Here is an 18,395-nt window from a genome sequence, read left to right as displayed (position 1 = left end):
TTGTGTGCAACCAATGTCCACTATTGAATTAAATAAATCCAACATGCTCTGTGTTTCAGAGTTGAGATGGACAAGATTAACAAAACTCATCCTGAAAGACACGTTTTGAATATGCAGAAAGCTTGAAATCTTGCAGAACTACATCAGAATATATGCACATCTTGTTACCCTCCAACATCTGAACCCAGGCTAACAGAAAAGGAAGAAGATTAAATCGCTCCTTTGTGTGTCTTGAATAATAAGACAAAATGAGAAATGTTAAGAAATAAATCTATTTGAAACCAATACAGAAAGTATTTCAGCATAGTGATGCACATGGATGTATAAAGATTCACATGAATGCAGGGCGTAAACAGTCTGATGCTCAGAATTTCCTCGAAAAGGACAACACCTTTCTCAATGTCCTGTCATAATGTTTAAGTTACATATATACATACACTCAACAAAAATATAAACGCAACACCTTTGTTACTGCTCCCATTCCCCATGGGATGGACGTAGAGACCTAAAATTCATTCCAGATACACAATATAACCATCCCTCCCAAACAGTGGTCACAAATCAGTCCAAATGTGTGGTAGTGGGCACATCTGCCATATTGAGATAATCCATCCCACCTCACAGGTGTGCCACATCAGGATGCTGATCTGACATCATGAGTAGTGCACAGGTGTACCTCAGACTGCCCACAACAAAAGGCCACCCTGGAATGTGCAGTTTTGTCTCACAGCAAAATGCCACAGATGCCACAAGCAATGAGGGAGCGTGCAATTGGCATGCTGACAGCAGGAATGTCAACCAGATCTGTCGCCCGTGCATTGAATGTTCATTTCTCAACCATAAGCCGTCTCCACAGGCGTTTCAGAGAATATGGCAGCACATCCAACCGGCCTCACAACCGCAGACCTCGTGTAACCACACCAGCCCAGGACCTCCACATCCAGCAGGTTCACCTCCAAGATCGTCTGAGACCAGCCACCCAGACAGCTGCTGGAACAATTGGTTTGCACAACCAAACAATTTCTGCACAAACTGTCAGAAACCGTCTCAGGGACGCTCAACTGTATGCCCGTCGTCCTCATCGGGATCTTGACCTGACTCCAGCTCGTCGCCGTAACAGACTTGTGTGGGCAAATGCTCACATTCGATGGCGTCTGGCACGTTGGAGAGGTGTGCGCTTCACGGATGAATCATGGTTCACATTGTTCAGGGCAGATGGCAGCTGAGAATGTCCCAGTTCTTGCATGGCCAGCATACTCACCGGACATGTCACCCATTGAGCATGTTCAGGATGTGCTTGACCGGCGTATACGACAGCGTGTACCAGTTCCCACGAATATCCAACAACCTCGCACAGCCATTGAAGTGGAGTGGACCAACATTCCACAGGCCACAATTGACAATCTGATAGACTCCATGCGACGATGTGTTGCACTGCATGAGGCAAATGGTGGTCACACCAGATACTGACCGGTTCTGGGTCCCCAGACCCCCAATAGCGCAAAAAACTGCACATTCCAGGGTGGCCTTTTGTTGTGGGCAGTCTGAGGTACACCTGTGCACTACTCATGATGTCAGATCAGCATCCTGATGTGGCACACCTGTGAGGTGGGATGGATTATCTCAATATGGCAGATGTGCCCACTACCACACATTTGGACTGATTTGTGACCACTGTTTGGGAGGGATGGTTATATTGTGTATCTGGAATGAATTTTAGGTCTCTACGTCCATCCCATGGGGAATGGGAGCAGTAACAAAGGTGTTGCGTTTATATTTTTGTTGAGTGTAGATGTTTCCTTGTGGTACGTGTTTTAGTGTCCACCAACTGTACTAAAAAAATACATTATTATTTTTTAAAGACACCTTTTGTATAGTTCTGTCCTTAAAGTGCGGATCTTAAAGTATTAGAGAAGTACAGAAATTAGATTTTGACATTTAAAAAGGTCAGCGAGTGGCCATAGAGTGTTATTTTAGAGATGAAGTATGATAATATGTTTACGTGTTTTTTAAAAAAAATATCGTAATAGATCCCAAATCCTTCTAAATGTTGAGGCATTTTACTTCACCTTCATTTGTCCCGCCTCTAATGGAAAATAAGGGGGAGCCATTCAGCACCATGGACAGCGCCCCCTTCAAGAAAAATGCTCATGTTTAGGAAACTTTAGAAAAACAGAGGTAAAGTTCAGAGCTTTGTAGGTCAGGTTCAAAACCTTCGATAGCCTCATTAACTCTGTACCCAGCACCGTCAGAGCGCCACGGTGAAACATTTATGGCTCGCTTGTGTTGTCTTTACTTTTCACTGATGTCTCAAATCCCAGGGAGAAACAGCAGTCTAGCGGCCCATCACGCTGCTACATCCCTGAGGCGAACGCATAATGTATTAACCCTTTGCGACCAGCGCGAGGAGAGTGCGCCGGGTGTTGAAAAGGGCTGCTCCAACTACTTTTAAATATTACGGCGGAGCAGCGCGGTAGACACAGTTTTCAACCTCAAGGCTAAAGACTGCAATCGAGCTGCTGCGGTCCCACTGATGGGGGGAAGCTGAGGCTTCACATGGTCTATTATATAATTAGTATACGGAGTGTAAAATGGGGGTATTTTCATCAGAGGCTGGAAACACAGACAGCCTGATAAGAACGAAAGGAAGGTCTAATAACAGTGGTTTAAAAATAAAAGGAAAGGAAAGAAAAAGGCTTGGGTGGAGGAAGGTGCCTTGAATCTTGCAAGAAGATGAAAAAGATGAAGACCTGGGAAGGGTGGTGGGAGTGAGGGATGGAGTGGGGGGTAGACACACTGCATCATTTAAGTACTGCGGCTGATGTCACTTCCTAAACACCATAATTGGTCATCAATGACTCTTATAGCTGTGAAGAATGGCTAAATGAAAAAACACAAACACACTTCCCCGGGGCTTTGTTTCAGTGATTCGTTGAACCCTTAATTGCTCGGACCTCACAGCCTCTCTCTCTCACACACACACCTGATAGAAGGGCAACTCCCACTGAGGACGGCGTCGCATATCTTCCCGCTCACCTATACACAGCCTGCTGCCGTCGCCCCCCTTATGTGCCCCCTCCCTTACCGGACTGGACTGACAAATGGGTTAAATCTGTCAGCAGGAGTAGCCGTGATAGATGCACCAGGAGCGTCGGGAGATCCCTTCCCGTCCCTTTGCTGCTTGACAAATCTGCGCTCAAAGCTTTCGCCGTGCATCATCCACGCTGTGGTTTGAATTCGACAAGGAAGATTGAATTAGATCGTGTTTTTTCTTCATTTCTTTCTTTTTAAAATTTGTTTTATAACAGGCGACTGAGAGAAGCAGCTGCAACAGCAGCACCGGTTCTTAGACCCAGACCCGTGGGCGGCTGGGTGGCGTTCGTCTGGGCGAGCTGATAGGACGCAGATTTGGCACTCTACCTACCAACTGCTTCATCCCAAAACGACCCCAAATTCTCGAGACATGGCGATGAGAAGTGAGATGTAGGAAGCGGACATAAGGCCATTCATGTGGGTCTGTGTTTCAGCCAAAACGGACAACATTTCACACCATCACCACCACCAGCGTCCTCCCCATCTAACCAGTTGATTTTTTTAAATAACTATCTAAAAAGTGTGGAACACATGACACGCTGGTGAATTCCCCAGGCAGGTCCAACACACAGACTGAATGAGTCCATCTTTGACTGTCGGACGGACTCCTCAAGAGCACAGGACGGATGCAAACAGAATAAACACATCTTGGCAATTCACACAAACACCTTCAGCGTCTCCGCCAACGGTGCTCTAACAGAACGGGGTGACTCGCACACCGGAGGAAAAGTCGTTTCACGGGCAGGTAGGCTATACCCTCACGGCCAATTAGCGTGCTGCCTCCGGGGCGGCGTGTTAAAGGTGATAAAGGTGATTACCGCGACCTAGAGCCCATGCGTCGGTCCTTCTGATCGCCGTGGAGACGCGCAGGCGACTGCACCTGTTGTAATCTCGTCCGTGTGAATGTGTAGGGCTTGTGTGCGCGTGGGCGTATGCGCGTGCGGAGCACATATAGACCTCAGTATGCGTTGACGAGGTGTGAGCCGTGCTTTTTTTGTTAATGGGTGACAAAGTGACAAAACAGCGTGGTGTGTGTGTGTGTGTGTGTGTGTGTGTGTGTGTGTGTGTGTGTGTGTGTGTGTGTGTGCATATCTGAAAATATATATTATTTCTTAAAATCTTTCTGTCTGCGCGAGTCAGAGCGCTGTGTGGGTTTGATCGATATGATTAGGTGATTATAGGTCCATCTCACACGCGCCATAAGTGTAATTACAGTATGATTGTCTCAGTACGCAGCAGGGTGCATAACACTCCATCTCACTCTATGCATTATGCTCTGTGGCTTCTTCAGCCGTTCTCCGGTTCTCTCAGGCTTTAGCAGCTCACATATTGGTTCTGATAAATGGAGACTGGCTGCAGTCTAAAGCCCAGTTGTATTCGTTCTCATTGCCAGATGCTCTAAAACTCCACAGTCATAAAGCGTGATGGCCAAATCTGTCACCTGCCTTACACACATTCATCATCTGATACCCTGGAGGAGACTCGCCTGTGGATGGTAACGGATGGTGGGTATTATAGGTAATTGGGAGTGTAGATTTAGTTTGACTTTGTATGTTTTTTTTTCGTGTAGTCTTCGTTTAAAGAAGTTGAGGTGGGGGGTGGGGGGGTATTAGCATACATGAATGTTTTTCATTTTCAAATCCTCGCACACCCCATTATGCGGTGAGTGTGTGTGACAGATCAGCAGCTTGGCAGCTTGGAGTGGTGTGTGTCCAGCTGCGCTCCCTCCGCCGCAGAGGCGCGCAGTATGGAACACTATCATGAGTGTCCAGCTTTTTTCCCCCTTGTTGGGTGGGATGCTAACAGCCTCTTTCAAAACACCTGATATAAGATCACATACTCAGCAGAGCTGCTCAATTAGCGCAGCAGCTGCAGATGGGGATTGAAATTGACCCAAGTTGAACTCCAGCAGAGGGGGTTTGGGGCGGCAGGATTCACAGTCCATACAGCGCCTCGTTGGAGAGATGTTTTTAGAATACAGCCTTGATGGGCAGAAGAAAGACAACTGATATCAAAGCTGTGCAGTGACAGCTAGACAGTTTGCCCAAGGTGACTTCAGTGGGATGCTGACAATGTGACATTGTGCAGAGGCACAGTGAATTATTTAATTAACCATTTCTGTTGGTTTAAAATCTGTAAATCTAATAAGACACAACTTTATTGTGGGCTTCTTGTCGATCTTAGACATGTCTTTCTTTGATCCATAAATTCACAAGACCTTCTCTCCATATTTCTTTTTCCTTTGTGGTTTATAGTAACTGAAGGATGATGAATCACAGAGTGGCATTTTAGCTGTTTCCAGCACTGGTGCTTCAGATGATCAGCTGTGCTCTTTCATTGTTGTTGGCAGGTGGCATAGGCTTTAACTGAAAGTGAAGGAGACATGAAGAGAAAAAATGATGTTTTACTGGCTTGAAGTGCAGAGAGGATCACTGGTTCGTTTATCTGGTATCTATCTCCTGGGCCTGCTTACAGCTCTTGTGCACATCAGAGAAGCCTTGGATGATGTTTAATGGCTTAGTTGTAGTTAGTAGTTGTATGTTTCGATGGTTAACTGTTGGCTGCAGTAGAAGTAAAAACCTGTTCTCCTTGATGTGGAAGAGAAAATCTGATATTGTTAATCTGTTGTAGGATTGCCTGCTTTTGATGGTTGCACTGTGCATATGCTGCTGGAAAAAAAGCAATGGTGTGATCCCCTCATCTCTTTCCTACTATTCTGCTAATGCATTTTACTCCATGGGGAAGAGGTGAGGAAGGTGAGAAAAAAAACCATTATTCTCCATTTTCCCTATGCAACGCTTTTTTTCTCTCTCTCACTCACAGTACCTCGTTTCGCTTCATCTCAGCCTCTCCTCTCTGAGCTCAAATCTGTTCTGATCACCACCATTGCAGACTTGAAAATGGGCTACCTGGGGTGCAAGTGACCCCACAGTTCAAACACTGTCAGTCAGCCCACTTTGATTCGCTCCTTTCATCCCCTTTGCCCCTGCATGCCCCACGAACACACCTGCCTTTATGTCCACTATTCCACTATTCCTCATCCTGCTCTCACACAGTGAATGAAGCTTATCAGATGGTGGCTCTCTGCTAAATCATGTCAGCGCTAATGTCCATCTCTGTGACAACAGTGGGTGATTTCACAAGTAGAAAAAAACCCACCATCCAAAAATATACAGGAGAAGGATGGAAAACAACAGAGAGAAAGGACCGGTGTGCAAGTGTTTGATTTTTGTGCACGCGTGTCTGCTGGTTTTTGCCACGAGTGAGTGGGCGTTTCTGTCAGGGGAACAATTGTGTGAACAGATGGACTGTTGCAATACATTCTCATATTAATTTCATATCATATGTCTTATTTATTTGTCCGCTGATTGAATAATTCCCATTTCCTGCTCATTTGAGTCGTTGAAGAATTTGAGAATTTATTCTGTGGCTAATGTTCACACATTAAATCTTCATTACTGCCGTCGTCGTTTTGTTCCCATAGGCTAAATACTGGATATCTGCAGCAGACTGCTAAACCATGACAAATAAACAGCATGCATGCATACATCAGAACAAATGTGCCAAAAGCAAGGATCAGGTTATGCACATGACTTGTTCTGAATCCCCCAAATCAAAAGTAACTATCGTATAGCTTTTAACTGCAGCACTGGAGGGTGGAGTGTCTTATCAAATATGCAGATAATGCCACATTTTTAGGCTGGACAGCATTCATAGTGCTCACATATGGGGTTAGATTTATGTCACTGTGAATGAACAAAATCTGACAGAAAAAATAAAAAAATAAATTGAGCATGAAAGATATAAGTCGAATGAAAAAAAATGATGTCAGTGGCAATAAAATTCGGCATCAATGCTGCATTTGACTAGGAGATTGTCACCTTCTCATCTTTTGCACATTTTCCCAGATGCAATGTTTATTGTTTTAGTTTTAGTTCAGACTGAGATGTCATGTGTATCCCAGTGCTGGGTTACTTAATGGGAAATATTCATTTTAAGTTATTTTATTACATTTTTTTTCTACCACAATACAATGTAAGAGTCATTTTAATTGTCTTAATTTATTGTTAATACTATTTCGTTAATGGGCAGCAGGCTAACATAGACAAAATTAAGAGGAGTCTTAAGTAATAATGTGATTAGGTGAGGGGAAGACAGTTTATAAAGCTGTTCAACTACCTACCTGCTGCTGCTGAGCTTAGCAACAATGAAACAAAATGACTTGACAAGTATGACCCAAACCTTGCTTTAAGTTATTAAATTCTGCTGTGAGAACATGAAGATGAAGGATTTGAACCTGCAGCCATGCAAGCCAGTTTCTAAATGAGCTGAATCTCAGTGTGGTTGTATTTCACTGATGTTGCCAATCCACACAAAGCACCTTCGAGTAATTTTTGGAAAACAGGAGCCAGCGTGGCAGCAAAGTGCAGTAAATGTGGGGTAAAAGCAACAGAATTAATGAGCCATTATCACACATGCACTGCAGCCCTGGAGTGTTTTTGTGTTGTTTCTCACTTCTCTGTAGTGCTGCATGTGACAAACCAAATGTCCGAATAGCTTTGATGTGATATCAAAGCCTCTTTTACCTGCAGCTCCTTATAGTTTAAAGTCTGCGAGATGACCAGTCAAGCCCATGTGGTCTTCTTTGTGCATGCTCTAAGTAAGCACCACCCTTCTCCAAAACCAACTGGAGCTCTAGTAGTGAGAATGCATTTGAAGTTTATGTGTGAAAACAGCTCAGTGTCTGTTACAAAGCAACAGTAGTTAGTAACAACCACCCTCCACTGGTCACACCAAAGTAAGTATAGCTGAAGCAGAAAGCCCTGTGATTCTATTAAACTGTTTGGAAACATTTGAACTTTTTAATTATGAATTAACGCAAATATTCTCACATTAAGCTTTCATTTTATTTCTCCATGTGACATGCAGCCACTGCAGGTAGTACCTGGAAATGTTTAATAATGAGACCTCAGTGTGTCTGTGTGTGTTTGCGTCTTGTTGGCTGAGACCGATGTCTGCAGAACAGATATATGTTGCCACGGTGACCGCAGTACCTTTAATGTGCAGGTGAGGCACGAGTAGACCCAGGAGCAGATGGACCGAAGAGCAAATTTCCTCCGAGCGCACAAAACTATGGATACATAAATACTTCCCCGCACGCACTTTGTTTGCTGTCTGCCTCTGTCTCATGCACATATGCAATTTTCACCCCTGATGCCCTCCACAGATCATCAGAACAGGCAATCGCACTGCTCTTAACCTTTTAGGCTGTTTTTGTCTTTGCACACTTTGGGTAATTTTCTTCCCTCTGCTCCAATTCCAAAATCCAAAAAGGATTTCAGTCTAGAAGGAGAGGAGATGGTTTATATTTCTGCCATGTTTCCCATCTCATAGATACCCCCACTTCCAAATCTATCTCTCCTGTCTGGCAGTGGCTGGCTCGCAAAATCCTATTGGGATCTCTATCTCTTCCTACCTACCTATCTATCCATCTATCTTTCTTTCTTTTTCTCCCTCCCTTCAGCTCAGTTCACTGTGTACTATTGGCAGGAATATAACATGAAGCATATCGCCAAAGTGTCAAAATATTACAAGCCCTCAGAGGCATGACTCTCATGAATCAAAACAGAGAATGGCTCTGATCATACGACAGCGTGGGCCACGGTTGATTGATGCCCTGTCTCGCCCCGAGGTGTCTCAGCGAGGTGTTGGGTGGCGTTTGGGACTGTCTGGAGGGACAGCTAGTCAGTAGATCTGACAGGGAGGGTTAGAAGAAATTATATCTGGCAAGCGTGTGGCGCTTCTCCTCTGTGGACCAAGGAGACTGAACAAAGACCAAGCAGGACAAAGACAAAAGGAGATGAATCGCCTGACTGTACTATGAGGGTATTATCAGAACAATAGTAGTGGAATATTTTCTGTGACTCCGTTGAATTGTAATGTGATTACATAATTTGTCACTGCGATTCTGAAAGGAGGAGACTGGATTGAACATTAGAAGTGTGGAAGGAACAATGTTGCCTCAGCAGGACCTCGTGTTTCTAAAAAAGGGCTCATGACTGCTTAGAATACCCATGCGTTGCCACACATTCTCACCTCATTCTTACCTGTGGCATGCATAGCTTATTTAGATTGTGTGTATGTGTGCTCTGCAGGGAGAAGATGCCATTCCACCATGTGCGGGCGGGCCTGCTCTATCCAGACAACTACCTGAGCAGCTCCCTGGCAGAGGGGAACGAAGCCTTCCAGCTAACCAGCCTCTCCACTGAGGAGCTGGGAGGTGAGTGTGCTGACAAAGGGAGCGAGAGAAGGGGGGAGTGTGTGGGGATGCAGAATGAAGTGTGAGGTACTAGCAATTAATGGTTCGCTGCCAGAACAATGCAGTTACACTGCTCCAAGTCTCCAGAGGAAAAGTTTTTCCATTTAGCCACTTTGTCTGAGCTTGACTGGATTCATTGGTTTCCAATTATAGTGCTCAGGAAATAAAATCAATTCAATGGGCTCAGAAGGAAGCAGTGTCTGACAGAATGTATATATGACCAGTTGATACTGGTATGGTAATTTAAGTTTTCAATTCAAATTCATCTTCCATGAAAATTGATGTTACGTGTTCACACCAAAGGCTTTGATGTGGCAAATAGATTCTTGGAAAGCAACGCTACACATTAATAATTTGAGCAAAAATACACCTTTTTGTAATGTTTGTGTGTGTAAATAACCAGAAAAAGACTATTTTAAGGAGGTTTATTTTTGCAGCTCTGACCAATACTTTTATCAGTTAAGATCTTAATCTACTACGAGGAATCTAGCAACATTACTAAAAAAAAAACATGGATTCAGTACAGCAAGTGTTCCCTTTAAACTGGTTCATAGACTCTTTGTAAACAAATCCCCACAGTTAGTCAGATTTATAAGGACCACGAAAGAAAAGTGATAAAACTGCAGCCATGTTATAAACACAAGAATCAACATCTAACCCACTGTGGGGCCCAAGTTTTATCTGTTTATTGCATCATGAAAACTAACTTTTTGAGCGTCTGGCTCATAAAGGTCTGATGAAGAGCTGCAATGTGCAGGCTGTTTATTTTTCTCTAGTGAATGCTGGGTTGTTTCAGCCCAAGACTTGCCTCGACTCTTGTGTTGATGCGCATGTAACCGTATAAACATTCACCACAGTAGGAAGAAAGACTTCCTAAATCAAATTCGACATCCAAAATAAACAGTAGATGTGTCCTACAGGGTTGATCGTTATCAACCCTGTAGGTGCTAACTGCCAGTAGTGCTGGTAAATTAAATGGCAACTAATCTGACGTAATTATGCTTTTCTTTCCCGGCGATTACTTTGGTGAGTGAAAATTTATCTTTATTGTGCTTTAACCTGGGAAAACAAATAGGGTTTTCCTTTAAACTGGCCTTTACTGAATTTATACATCATGGGCGCACTTCACTGAGTGCCAGCTTTTCTGCAGCGATCCAAAATCGTGCTGTGCATGCAGTACATCTGGGTCCTGATTTGATGTGATTGACCAGGTGTAAAAGACAAAGACTTCTTACCCTATGGTTGTGCTTTGATATGAAACAAACAGCTAATCCTGCCATAGACCGAGGAATGAGAGCATGAGCGTTTGTCTCTGACTCTCTGACTGTGCCTGTTTGTTTGTGCTTATACATGTGGCCCATTGTAGCTTGCTCGAATGAGCTTTGGTATGAAGTACTTTGTAGTATAAATCTTTTAATCCAGCGTCCCTTGTGCACAACTAAACTCAACCCAGTTCAATAAAACAGTTGCTTTACTGCGAGCAGAGCGGGTACAGTAAAACGTCTCATCATCATTAGTCTGGTTGGCCTCTGTCTGTGTCTTGTTAGTCAAGGGCAGCAAGAACGTGAAAGTAGTCTGGCCGTGTGTAGAGCTTTTATATAAATTGAATCTGGACTCTTAGGTTCCAGACATCCTGATGTGGTCTTATCTAGTGCCTGTCAGCTACAGCTTCGTTGTAAGCAATGGGACTGTTTGATGTGGACCAAATATCAGTGGTATATGCTGCCAGCATTTGAAAACTCCTAATCCCACTTCAGAGAGATGCTGAAGGTTCTTCTAGGATCATCTGTTACTGCAGATAGAAAGCTAGTTAATCACCCCTGTGTAGATCCCTCCTATCATTTCTCTAGTTTTAAGGCATTTCATCAATCACATCAAGAACATGTATAGTCCTGGGGGTTGACCACATAATACCGAGTCATGCACAGGCAGGGTTGGAGCCTAACACACGAACACACGCAGGCATTTCACAGTAATATATCAGGGACTAGCTCATTTGTACCCTGTTGAAAATCTACTCTTCACTGTTGAGCTGCATACAAATACATTTCACTTTGTTTTGGGAGGCCGCACATTCACCCGCATTCCCAATCCCTCGCCTCTGTTTCTCACTTTATTTTGTTGGGGGAGGCAGTGGCATGGTGCTTGAGTCTAGTTATCAGCCGTAGGGGATATTTACAGGCTTAGGCGGGGGCTGTGACTGAACTTCAGCTCTCACGCAACTGACAGTGAAAAGACAGGCATAGGAGACAGATCTGAGGCTGACTTAATACACAAAGGAAGGAAGGAGCTGCATGTCAGGATAAGAATATTAATGACACGAGGCCTGAGAGAGACACAGAGAGATGAACTTCATGTAAAATTCATTGTTTAAGGTTTGAAAAAGGGATTAGTCTTTGGGAAATTGTGCTTTTGGTTGTGTTCCTTCTGTAAAGATTTGCAGAACGCTAGGTGAAATGGCACCCGCTCCGACCCCTGAAGCAAAAAAAGATCCGCAACGCACTGAATGCTTGCTCGCTAAAAGATATTAGATAAAGTCCTGCAAAGCTTGTCCCACCTCTGTCGTCTTTATAGCGTCGTTGAGTTCGACCCCTAACTCCAAATCAGAGCTCCCTCCTCTTCTCAGACAGCGCTAACTGATTGACAGGTAATTAGCCCCGAGATTGACCAATGTATTTTGTAAGACGGTCCTCGGAGGTTTGAGTAATTCTGCTGCATGAAAAGATAGATGCCTTGCAAGCCGTGTGTTTACTTACAATTTGAAGATAGAAGTAAGCCTTTTATGTGGGAGGAGAGAGTCGGAAATGCTCTTGGCAGTTCTTGTGGTGATTGTGCTGCGTGGAGGGATTGGGACAGTTCCCTCGGGGTTTGTAAAATACACTAAGTACACAAAGATGTAAAAGAGCAAGAACAGGGAGAGAGGGACAAAGGGAGCGAGGGCGGGAGATCACTCTCACCTTGATTTGTCTGTGGCACTTCCAGTTAATGGGGAAGCCTGTTATCAACACCAGGGAAGCACCTTTCAGCACCAGCTACAAACCTGCTAAATCCTGTTAATGATTAATTTCTTTCCCATGGATTAGTCCATCTCCCTGACACCATCTGATGACTCACAATTGCATTTTTAGTTTTTCATTTTATGAGGCTGGAGACGGTATGAACATTGTTGTTAAATCGAACCAGAGAGCGGGTTGTTTGCAATCCGATTGTTCAGTCTGACATCACTAGCCGTGTCTGGGTCTAAACTCCGCTGCAGGTCCATATATCAAACGATCACTATGGCATTACTGAGAGTTGAAAAACTGTCTAAAGTCTTTCATCTTTAATAAAATGATCAGCGTTCTGCTCTACCAGGTGTAACAATTGAGTTTAACATCCAGGCATCCATGAAAACGGAATTTATGACATTTAACGGAGTTAGAAGTTAGCAGGGAGTTAGCTCGCTAGCTTCTATCTAAATACAATATAGCATGTCCTGACTGCGGGGTTTTGGAAACAAATTAAAACGTACAGCTCTGTTATCACTTCCAACATAAATGAAGATGGAAAACTAAACAGCAGTGACGTTTGTAAGGTTACTGAAGTTGGGCTAGCTGGTATATAATGATGTGCTACGTGACCGCTAGCGACACAGCTATGTTAGCATAATATAAACAAGCTAACTTTTTTTTCCACTCGATAAAAGTTAACGTGAGTGTTCTCGGTGGTCAGGAACAAATGTAATCGCATGGCAGGATGCTGTTAAAGGACCAAACTTCAGCCAGGAGAACAACTGAGATAATCCATCCACAATACGAGGTTAGTCATTCATATACTGCTGCATGGGCTGGGCTGTAGTTACATCCTAAGGTTTTAAAAACTGAGCTTAAATAAATGATTAGCGGTAATAAAAGCCGAGGGAGGTCAACAGGGATCACTGACTGTTTTAGGAGCTTTTTGAGATTAAATAGAAGAAAATACAAAACATTAAACATGTTAACAACACAAAAGCCATATTAAACGCAAACTACTTTAGACCCGGAAGTAGGATTCGTCACGTCATCACTGAACAACCGGATTGCCCTCATATTTAAAACATTAAAATGTATTTTAGTTTCCCTGACAACATTTCAAATAAGTCACATGACTTTGACCTGCGATTAAAATGATTAGCATTGATTGTGGCACAGAAATTGTTGGGTTAAATTACACACACACACACACACACACACACACACACATATATATATACATATATATATATATATATATATATATATATATATATATATATATATATATAGATAGATATAGATATATATATATAGATAGATAGATAGATAGATAGATAGATAGATAGATAGATAGATAGATAGATAGATAGATATACTTTTTTTTTTTCGTTTGGACTTTGTTTTTGTCTCTATAAACTCTCAATGATCTTCTGTCCTGCCGCTTCATGTCCATCAGTTAGCAGCTAATTTGTCTGTCTGCTGTTTGGAGCTGAGCAGGTTGTGCACAAAGAGGTCAAGGAAGCCTTTTAGCTCATTCATCCAAATGACCAGTGAGCCCATGCCATACAGAACCTTCATTGTATCTTTATCCATTCATTCATTTGTCAGGAGTTCACAAGAATTACTGCTCCTTCTGCAGCATTGCCCAGAATTTAATCACACTTAAACACAATGATCACCCATATTATGCTCAAGGTCAAGGTCATATTTGTTGTTTTACGGCCAATAACCTGTGAGATGTGGTAGATTGTGAGGTGGGAAGCTACGATGCAGAAAACAGCTGCATCATGCAGCAGCATGCGAGACTGAATGCAAACAGTCACGCTTAAGGCTGGAAATTCAAAAATGTGAGCAGAAACTCTATAGAGCTGAGAGGAACTGACTGTCACTCGTTATGACCCATTTAATGTACAAGTAGGCATTTGATCGATTGCTGATGTGAAAAATATTGATGTTCGCCACTTTTTTGTGGTTCATGGTAATCTTGTTTAATGAACAATCCGTGCAGTTCAGCTGCTAGACATTTAATTGACACCATGCTGCTTTGTTCCCAGAGACAGAAACAATTACTATTAACGCAATTGCATTTTGCGTATCAATCAAAGTAACTTAAATATGAATGAATTAATGTAAATGAATAAAACAAAACATAATTTAATATAAACACAAGAAAGAGGTTTGGGAAATGCCAATAAAGAGATTTCACTGGCTGTTTCAGTTTCCAGCTTATAACATAAATTAAGAAGTTTGCAACTTTATTCCCAACTAACCAGAAACCAACACAGTGACCTCAACAAGATAAATATTTACAGAGAGTTTTATCTATGATAAGTGTGTAGGTTTAACTTTTAAAACATGTGTCTTATCTCCTCAAACAAGATAAAGAAGCTGAGAGACTGACAGTGATGCACAGCGATGTGTTGTATGTTTGCTGCGCAGAGATCCGTGAGGCATTCCGTGTTCTGGATCGTGATGGGAATGGTTTCATCTCCAAACAGGAGCTGGGCATGGCCATGCGTTCCCTGGGTTACATGCCCAGTGAAGTGGAGTTAGCCATCATCATGCAGAGACTGGACATGGATGGTAAGATGCTACATAAGGACACACTCTTGGGTGCATGCATGGAGCAGCAAACCATGCATTTTCACATATGCAAAACACAGAGTGCAACTCTGCATGTGCGACTGTTTTACATAAAATATTTGTGTTTATATTGGAATAAAAAATGTTGTAATGTTATCCTTTTAGAGAGAAGCTTATCATGATGTTTAAATGTGTTGCATTTTTAATGAAGTGTAAATGACTTAAGTAATGCAGTCTTGCAGAACTTAATTCCTCTTTCACTTGCTTGAGGCTAAAAAGGGGTTTTAGTTTTAGTTACAGTGTCCTTCAAACTTTGAAGTGCCTAAATGGCAGCAGGTGGTCACTTATCTAAAATTAATTCACCTGGAGACAACAGAGAGAGAACCTGCCTCCTCCTTAAACTCCTGCTTTGCTTGTAAATTCTCAGAGGGCCGCAATTTCTCATCAGCAGTCCCTGAATCACAAACCAGCTAGTCAGTCTTTCGGCCGGTTCTTATCAGCCTGCTCTTGATTTCACGGCTCGCTGTAAATATCAAAGGTCAAAGCTAGAAGCTTTTTGCGTCCATGAGCAGCTTGAGAGCAGCACTGCCATTTGTTCTGCTGAGAGACAGTATCTCTTTTAAAATCCTTTATCCCTGACTGCTATCATCCCCATGTCACCGCTCATAAAGCACTGAAAGGCAAAATTATTTTAAGAATGAGAAATTTTATAAGGTGTCAGAAAACCTGCGCAGTTCTTCGGATGTATTTTATATGTATAATTAAATCAGTTCTTAAGCATTCTTGATCCTCTGATATCCGGCATTATCCTTTTCCCTCAGCTTTAGGCAAATAGTCTTAAAAAAATAAGATTGTTCTATATTATGTTAATTCAAATTTCTTTTGAGAAGCTGTAGTCAGGCTTTGGAACTAAGCTGATGCTCTTTCATGTGCGCAGTATCCTATAATACAAGATAATGGTTTATTTTATGGGTCTGTAATCTCCTAGTCATTTTTGAAAAATAATTTAAAAGTGATAATAAGACATTTACTGCAAAAAATGCATAATTTTGTAATAAGTATAGGAAGATATATTTTCTTCAGAAGAATGTCTTCATATACCAAAAACTTAATTTTGTATTCAACATACTGAATTGTTGGTGTGTTTATAGAACATTTTCAGGCTCTCTAGCGTTATCTGTGGGTATTGTTTGAATCATTTTTTTCTCTATTATATCTTCCAAATTACAAATAATTTTCAGGAGGGAATAAAAATAATAATTGACACACACAACGGTGTTCTCACACAACATTACCGCACCTTGTCCAGACTACTAATGCGTCTAATATGCTCCTTACGATAACACGTAATAATCCGAACATTAGATAACAATTTTAACTGGTCATAAAATCAATATTGGCAATATACAGTGTAATAAGTCTGGGTGTTTTATGGTGTTTACAATGTGCTGCCATAGTGCGTGTATTTATTCCACGGGGCGCTGCCTGTTGACTGTTATCTATAACAACATACGGCTGCAGAATACATAATGCAAGCACACGCAAAGTTGTCTCTTTTGAATTTAAATCTGCCAAATGATCCCTGAATTGTCACAAAAATCAGTCACACAGACACACACAGGCACACACTCGTGCAGGTCCACGCATTGTATCCGAAAGGTGAATTAAGGCCGATGCTGCACGAGTGCTCGTCATGGATGAAAGCACACACCCATCTGTTGATCTATCTCCTTTGTTTCTGGAAAGAAATGAACTTTGTCATAAAATGCATTATTTAACTCTGCTTTGCCATCCTTCCTGTCTCAGTATCTGATTGTTTTTTTGTGCTGGTCTGTCTCCTTGCTCCTCTTTTTCTGTGTGTGTGTTTGTCTACCTGCAGGGGACGGCCAGGTGGATTTTGAGGAGTTCATGACGATACTGGGGCCCAAGCTGCTGTCATCTGACAACAGAGAAGGATTTCTAGGCAACACCATTGACAACATCTTCTGGCAGGTGAGAGACAAAGCTTCCTCCTCCCAGCTGGTCAACAGTCTGTTGCTCATCACTCACTCTCCTCATCATTTATCAGTTCAATCCCTTATGCTTCCTCTTACTTCTTCCGCCTCACCTCTGACTATGTATTTTAACAGTCAGAACAAGTCTTACATCTTTGAGAACAGCCCTAGTTTCTCCAAGAACTCTGCAGGCAAGCATAAAACATACACACATACACAAAATACACTCTCAGCCCCCCTACCTGCCTTTGCTGTTCCCTTGCATAGCTTTTTCCCCCCCTTTTTGGATCTGAGTCTTAAAGGAAAAGAGACCTGCTGAGAATTAAGTGTGTTTCTTTATGTACGTTTTTGGAGATTTTTGGGCATACATGTGTTTATCATTTAATGTGTTGCAGAGAGCATTATCATAATGAGGGGTTTGGGGATGCACTGTTCAAATTAGGCACCACAGTAAATAAAGCTCATTTGCATGTGCTTACTTTGTTTTTGAAAATTGTTGTAGACAGAAATTAGCTTCTCTCCGAGTCTTTTTTCTGTGCCTCGTAGGTAAGACATGCAACAATAATGAAAAGTGCAAAGTTTTGAGTTTGTGTACGTGCGCTTTTGATGTGTAGGGAGGAGGCTGAGTGCGAGGACGGTTGGATGAGCACAGCGACAGTGCTCAGGAAGCTGTTCAGTGCTTTCCTTGAGTCAAATGAGAGGAGAAACAGGGTGACTCATTGAAATGAAGAAGTGTGTGTGTGTGTGTGTGTGTGTGCCTTTCAGGTTACAAACACACACAGGGCCACATTTGCATTCTTCATCCTAGGTTTCAATGTTCAGTTACTTTAGACAATATAACTGGTGAAACAATGAGCCATTCACGCGCATTCACAAAACAAAGAAAATTCTTGCAAAAAACAACAACCAAAAAAAAGGCAATTTTTAAAACGAGGAATGCTGTGTGAAACAGAACACCTTTTATAAATGAGACACGCTGAATCTCTGACAAATAGATGGAGCAAGACAGACAGTGTGCAAGCCAGAGAGGCTGAAAGAGATGACAGAATAGAGAGAAGAGCTGGACAATAAGCGGGGATGGGGAGTTTGTGGGGGTGGTGTGGGGGGATGCCCCACATAAAGATATCGAAGTACAAAGGAAAAGCACACAAGAAAAAAAAAAAGGGGGGGGGGGGGGGTGACAGACGGAGTAAGAGAAACTGTGAAGGTCGCAGACAGTGTGCATCTCAAGGGTGATTTGAAATGTTCACCTCACAAAAACAAGAAGAAGAGATGGGGGAAATGACAGTAGAGTCAAGAAGCACAAGGGAGAGAATGGAGCAAAACAATGTAGGAAAAGCAAAAGGGGGGGATTTTGTGTGTGTGTTTGTGAGCCTGTTTATTTTCCACAGACCTCAGTGGGAGACGGGAAAA

General features: G+C 42.5%; 1 protein-coding gene across 1 annotated transcript in view; it reads left to right on the top strand.

Moving 5' to 3' along the window:
* The first annotated feature begins 2,955 nt into the window (after positions 1 to 2,955).
* caln2 (calneuron 2) overlaps positions 2,956 to 18,395 on the top strand; it is a 34,273-nt gene continuing 18,833 nt past the window's right edge. Inside the window, exons 1-4 of the mRNA XM_086308985.1 lie at positions 2,956 to 3,838; positions 9,249 to 9,373; positions 14,845 to 14,988; positions 16,868 to 16,980. Coding sequence (XP_086165111.1) covers positions 9,256 to 9,373; positions 14,845 to 14,988; positions 16,868 to 16,980 — 375 coding nt within the window. The 5' untranslated portion in view covers positions 2,956 to 3,838; positions 9,249 to 9,255. The remainder of the gene's footprint in view (positions 3,839 to 9,248; positions 9,374 to 14,844; positions 14,989 to 16,867; positions 16,981 to 18,395) is intronic.

This window comes from Aulonocara sp. 'chitande type north' Nkhata Bay, linkage group LG10 (genome assembly GCF_057382095.1).
Source record: "Aulonocara sp. 'chitande type north' Nkhata Bay isolate Kocher_YH1m ecotype deep benthic linkage group LG10, A_spYH_male_GT1.1, whole genome shotgun sequence".
NCBI classification, from domain to species: Eukaryota; Metazoa; Chordata; class Actinopteri; order Cichliformes; family Cichlidae; genus Aulonocara; species Aulonocara sp. 'chitande type north' Nkhata Bay.
The sequence above is the reverse complement of the archived record's forward strand: the minus strand, read 5'-3'. Positions and strand labels throughout refer to the sequence as shown.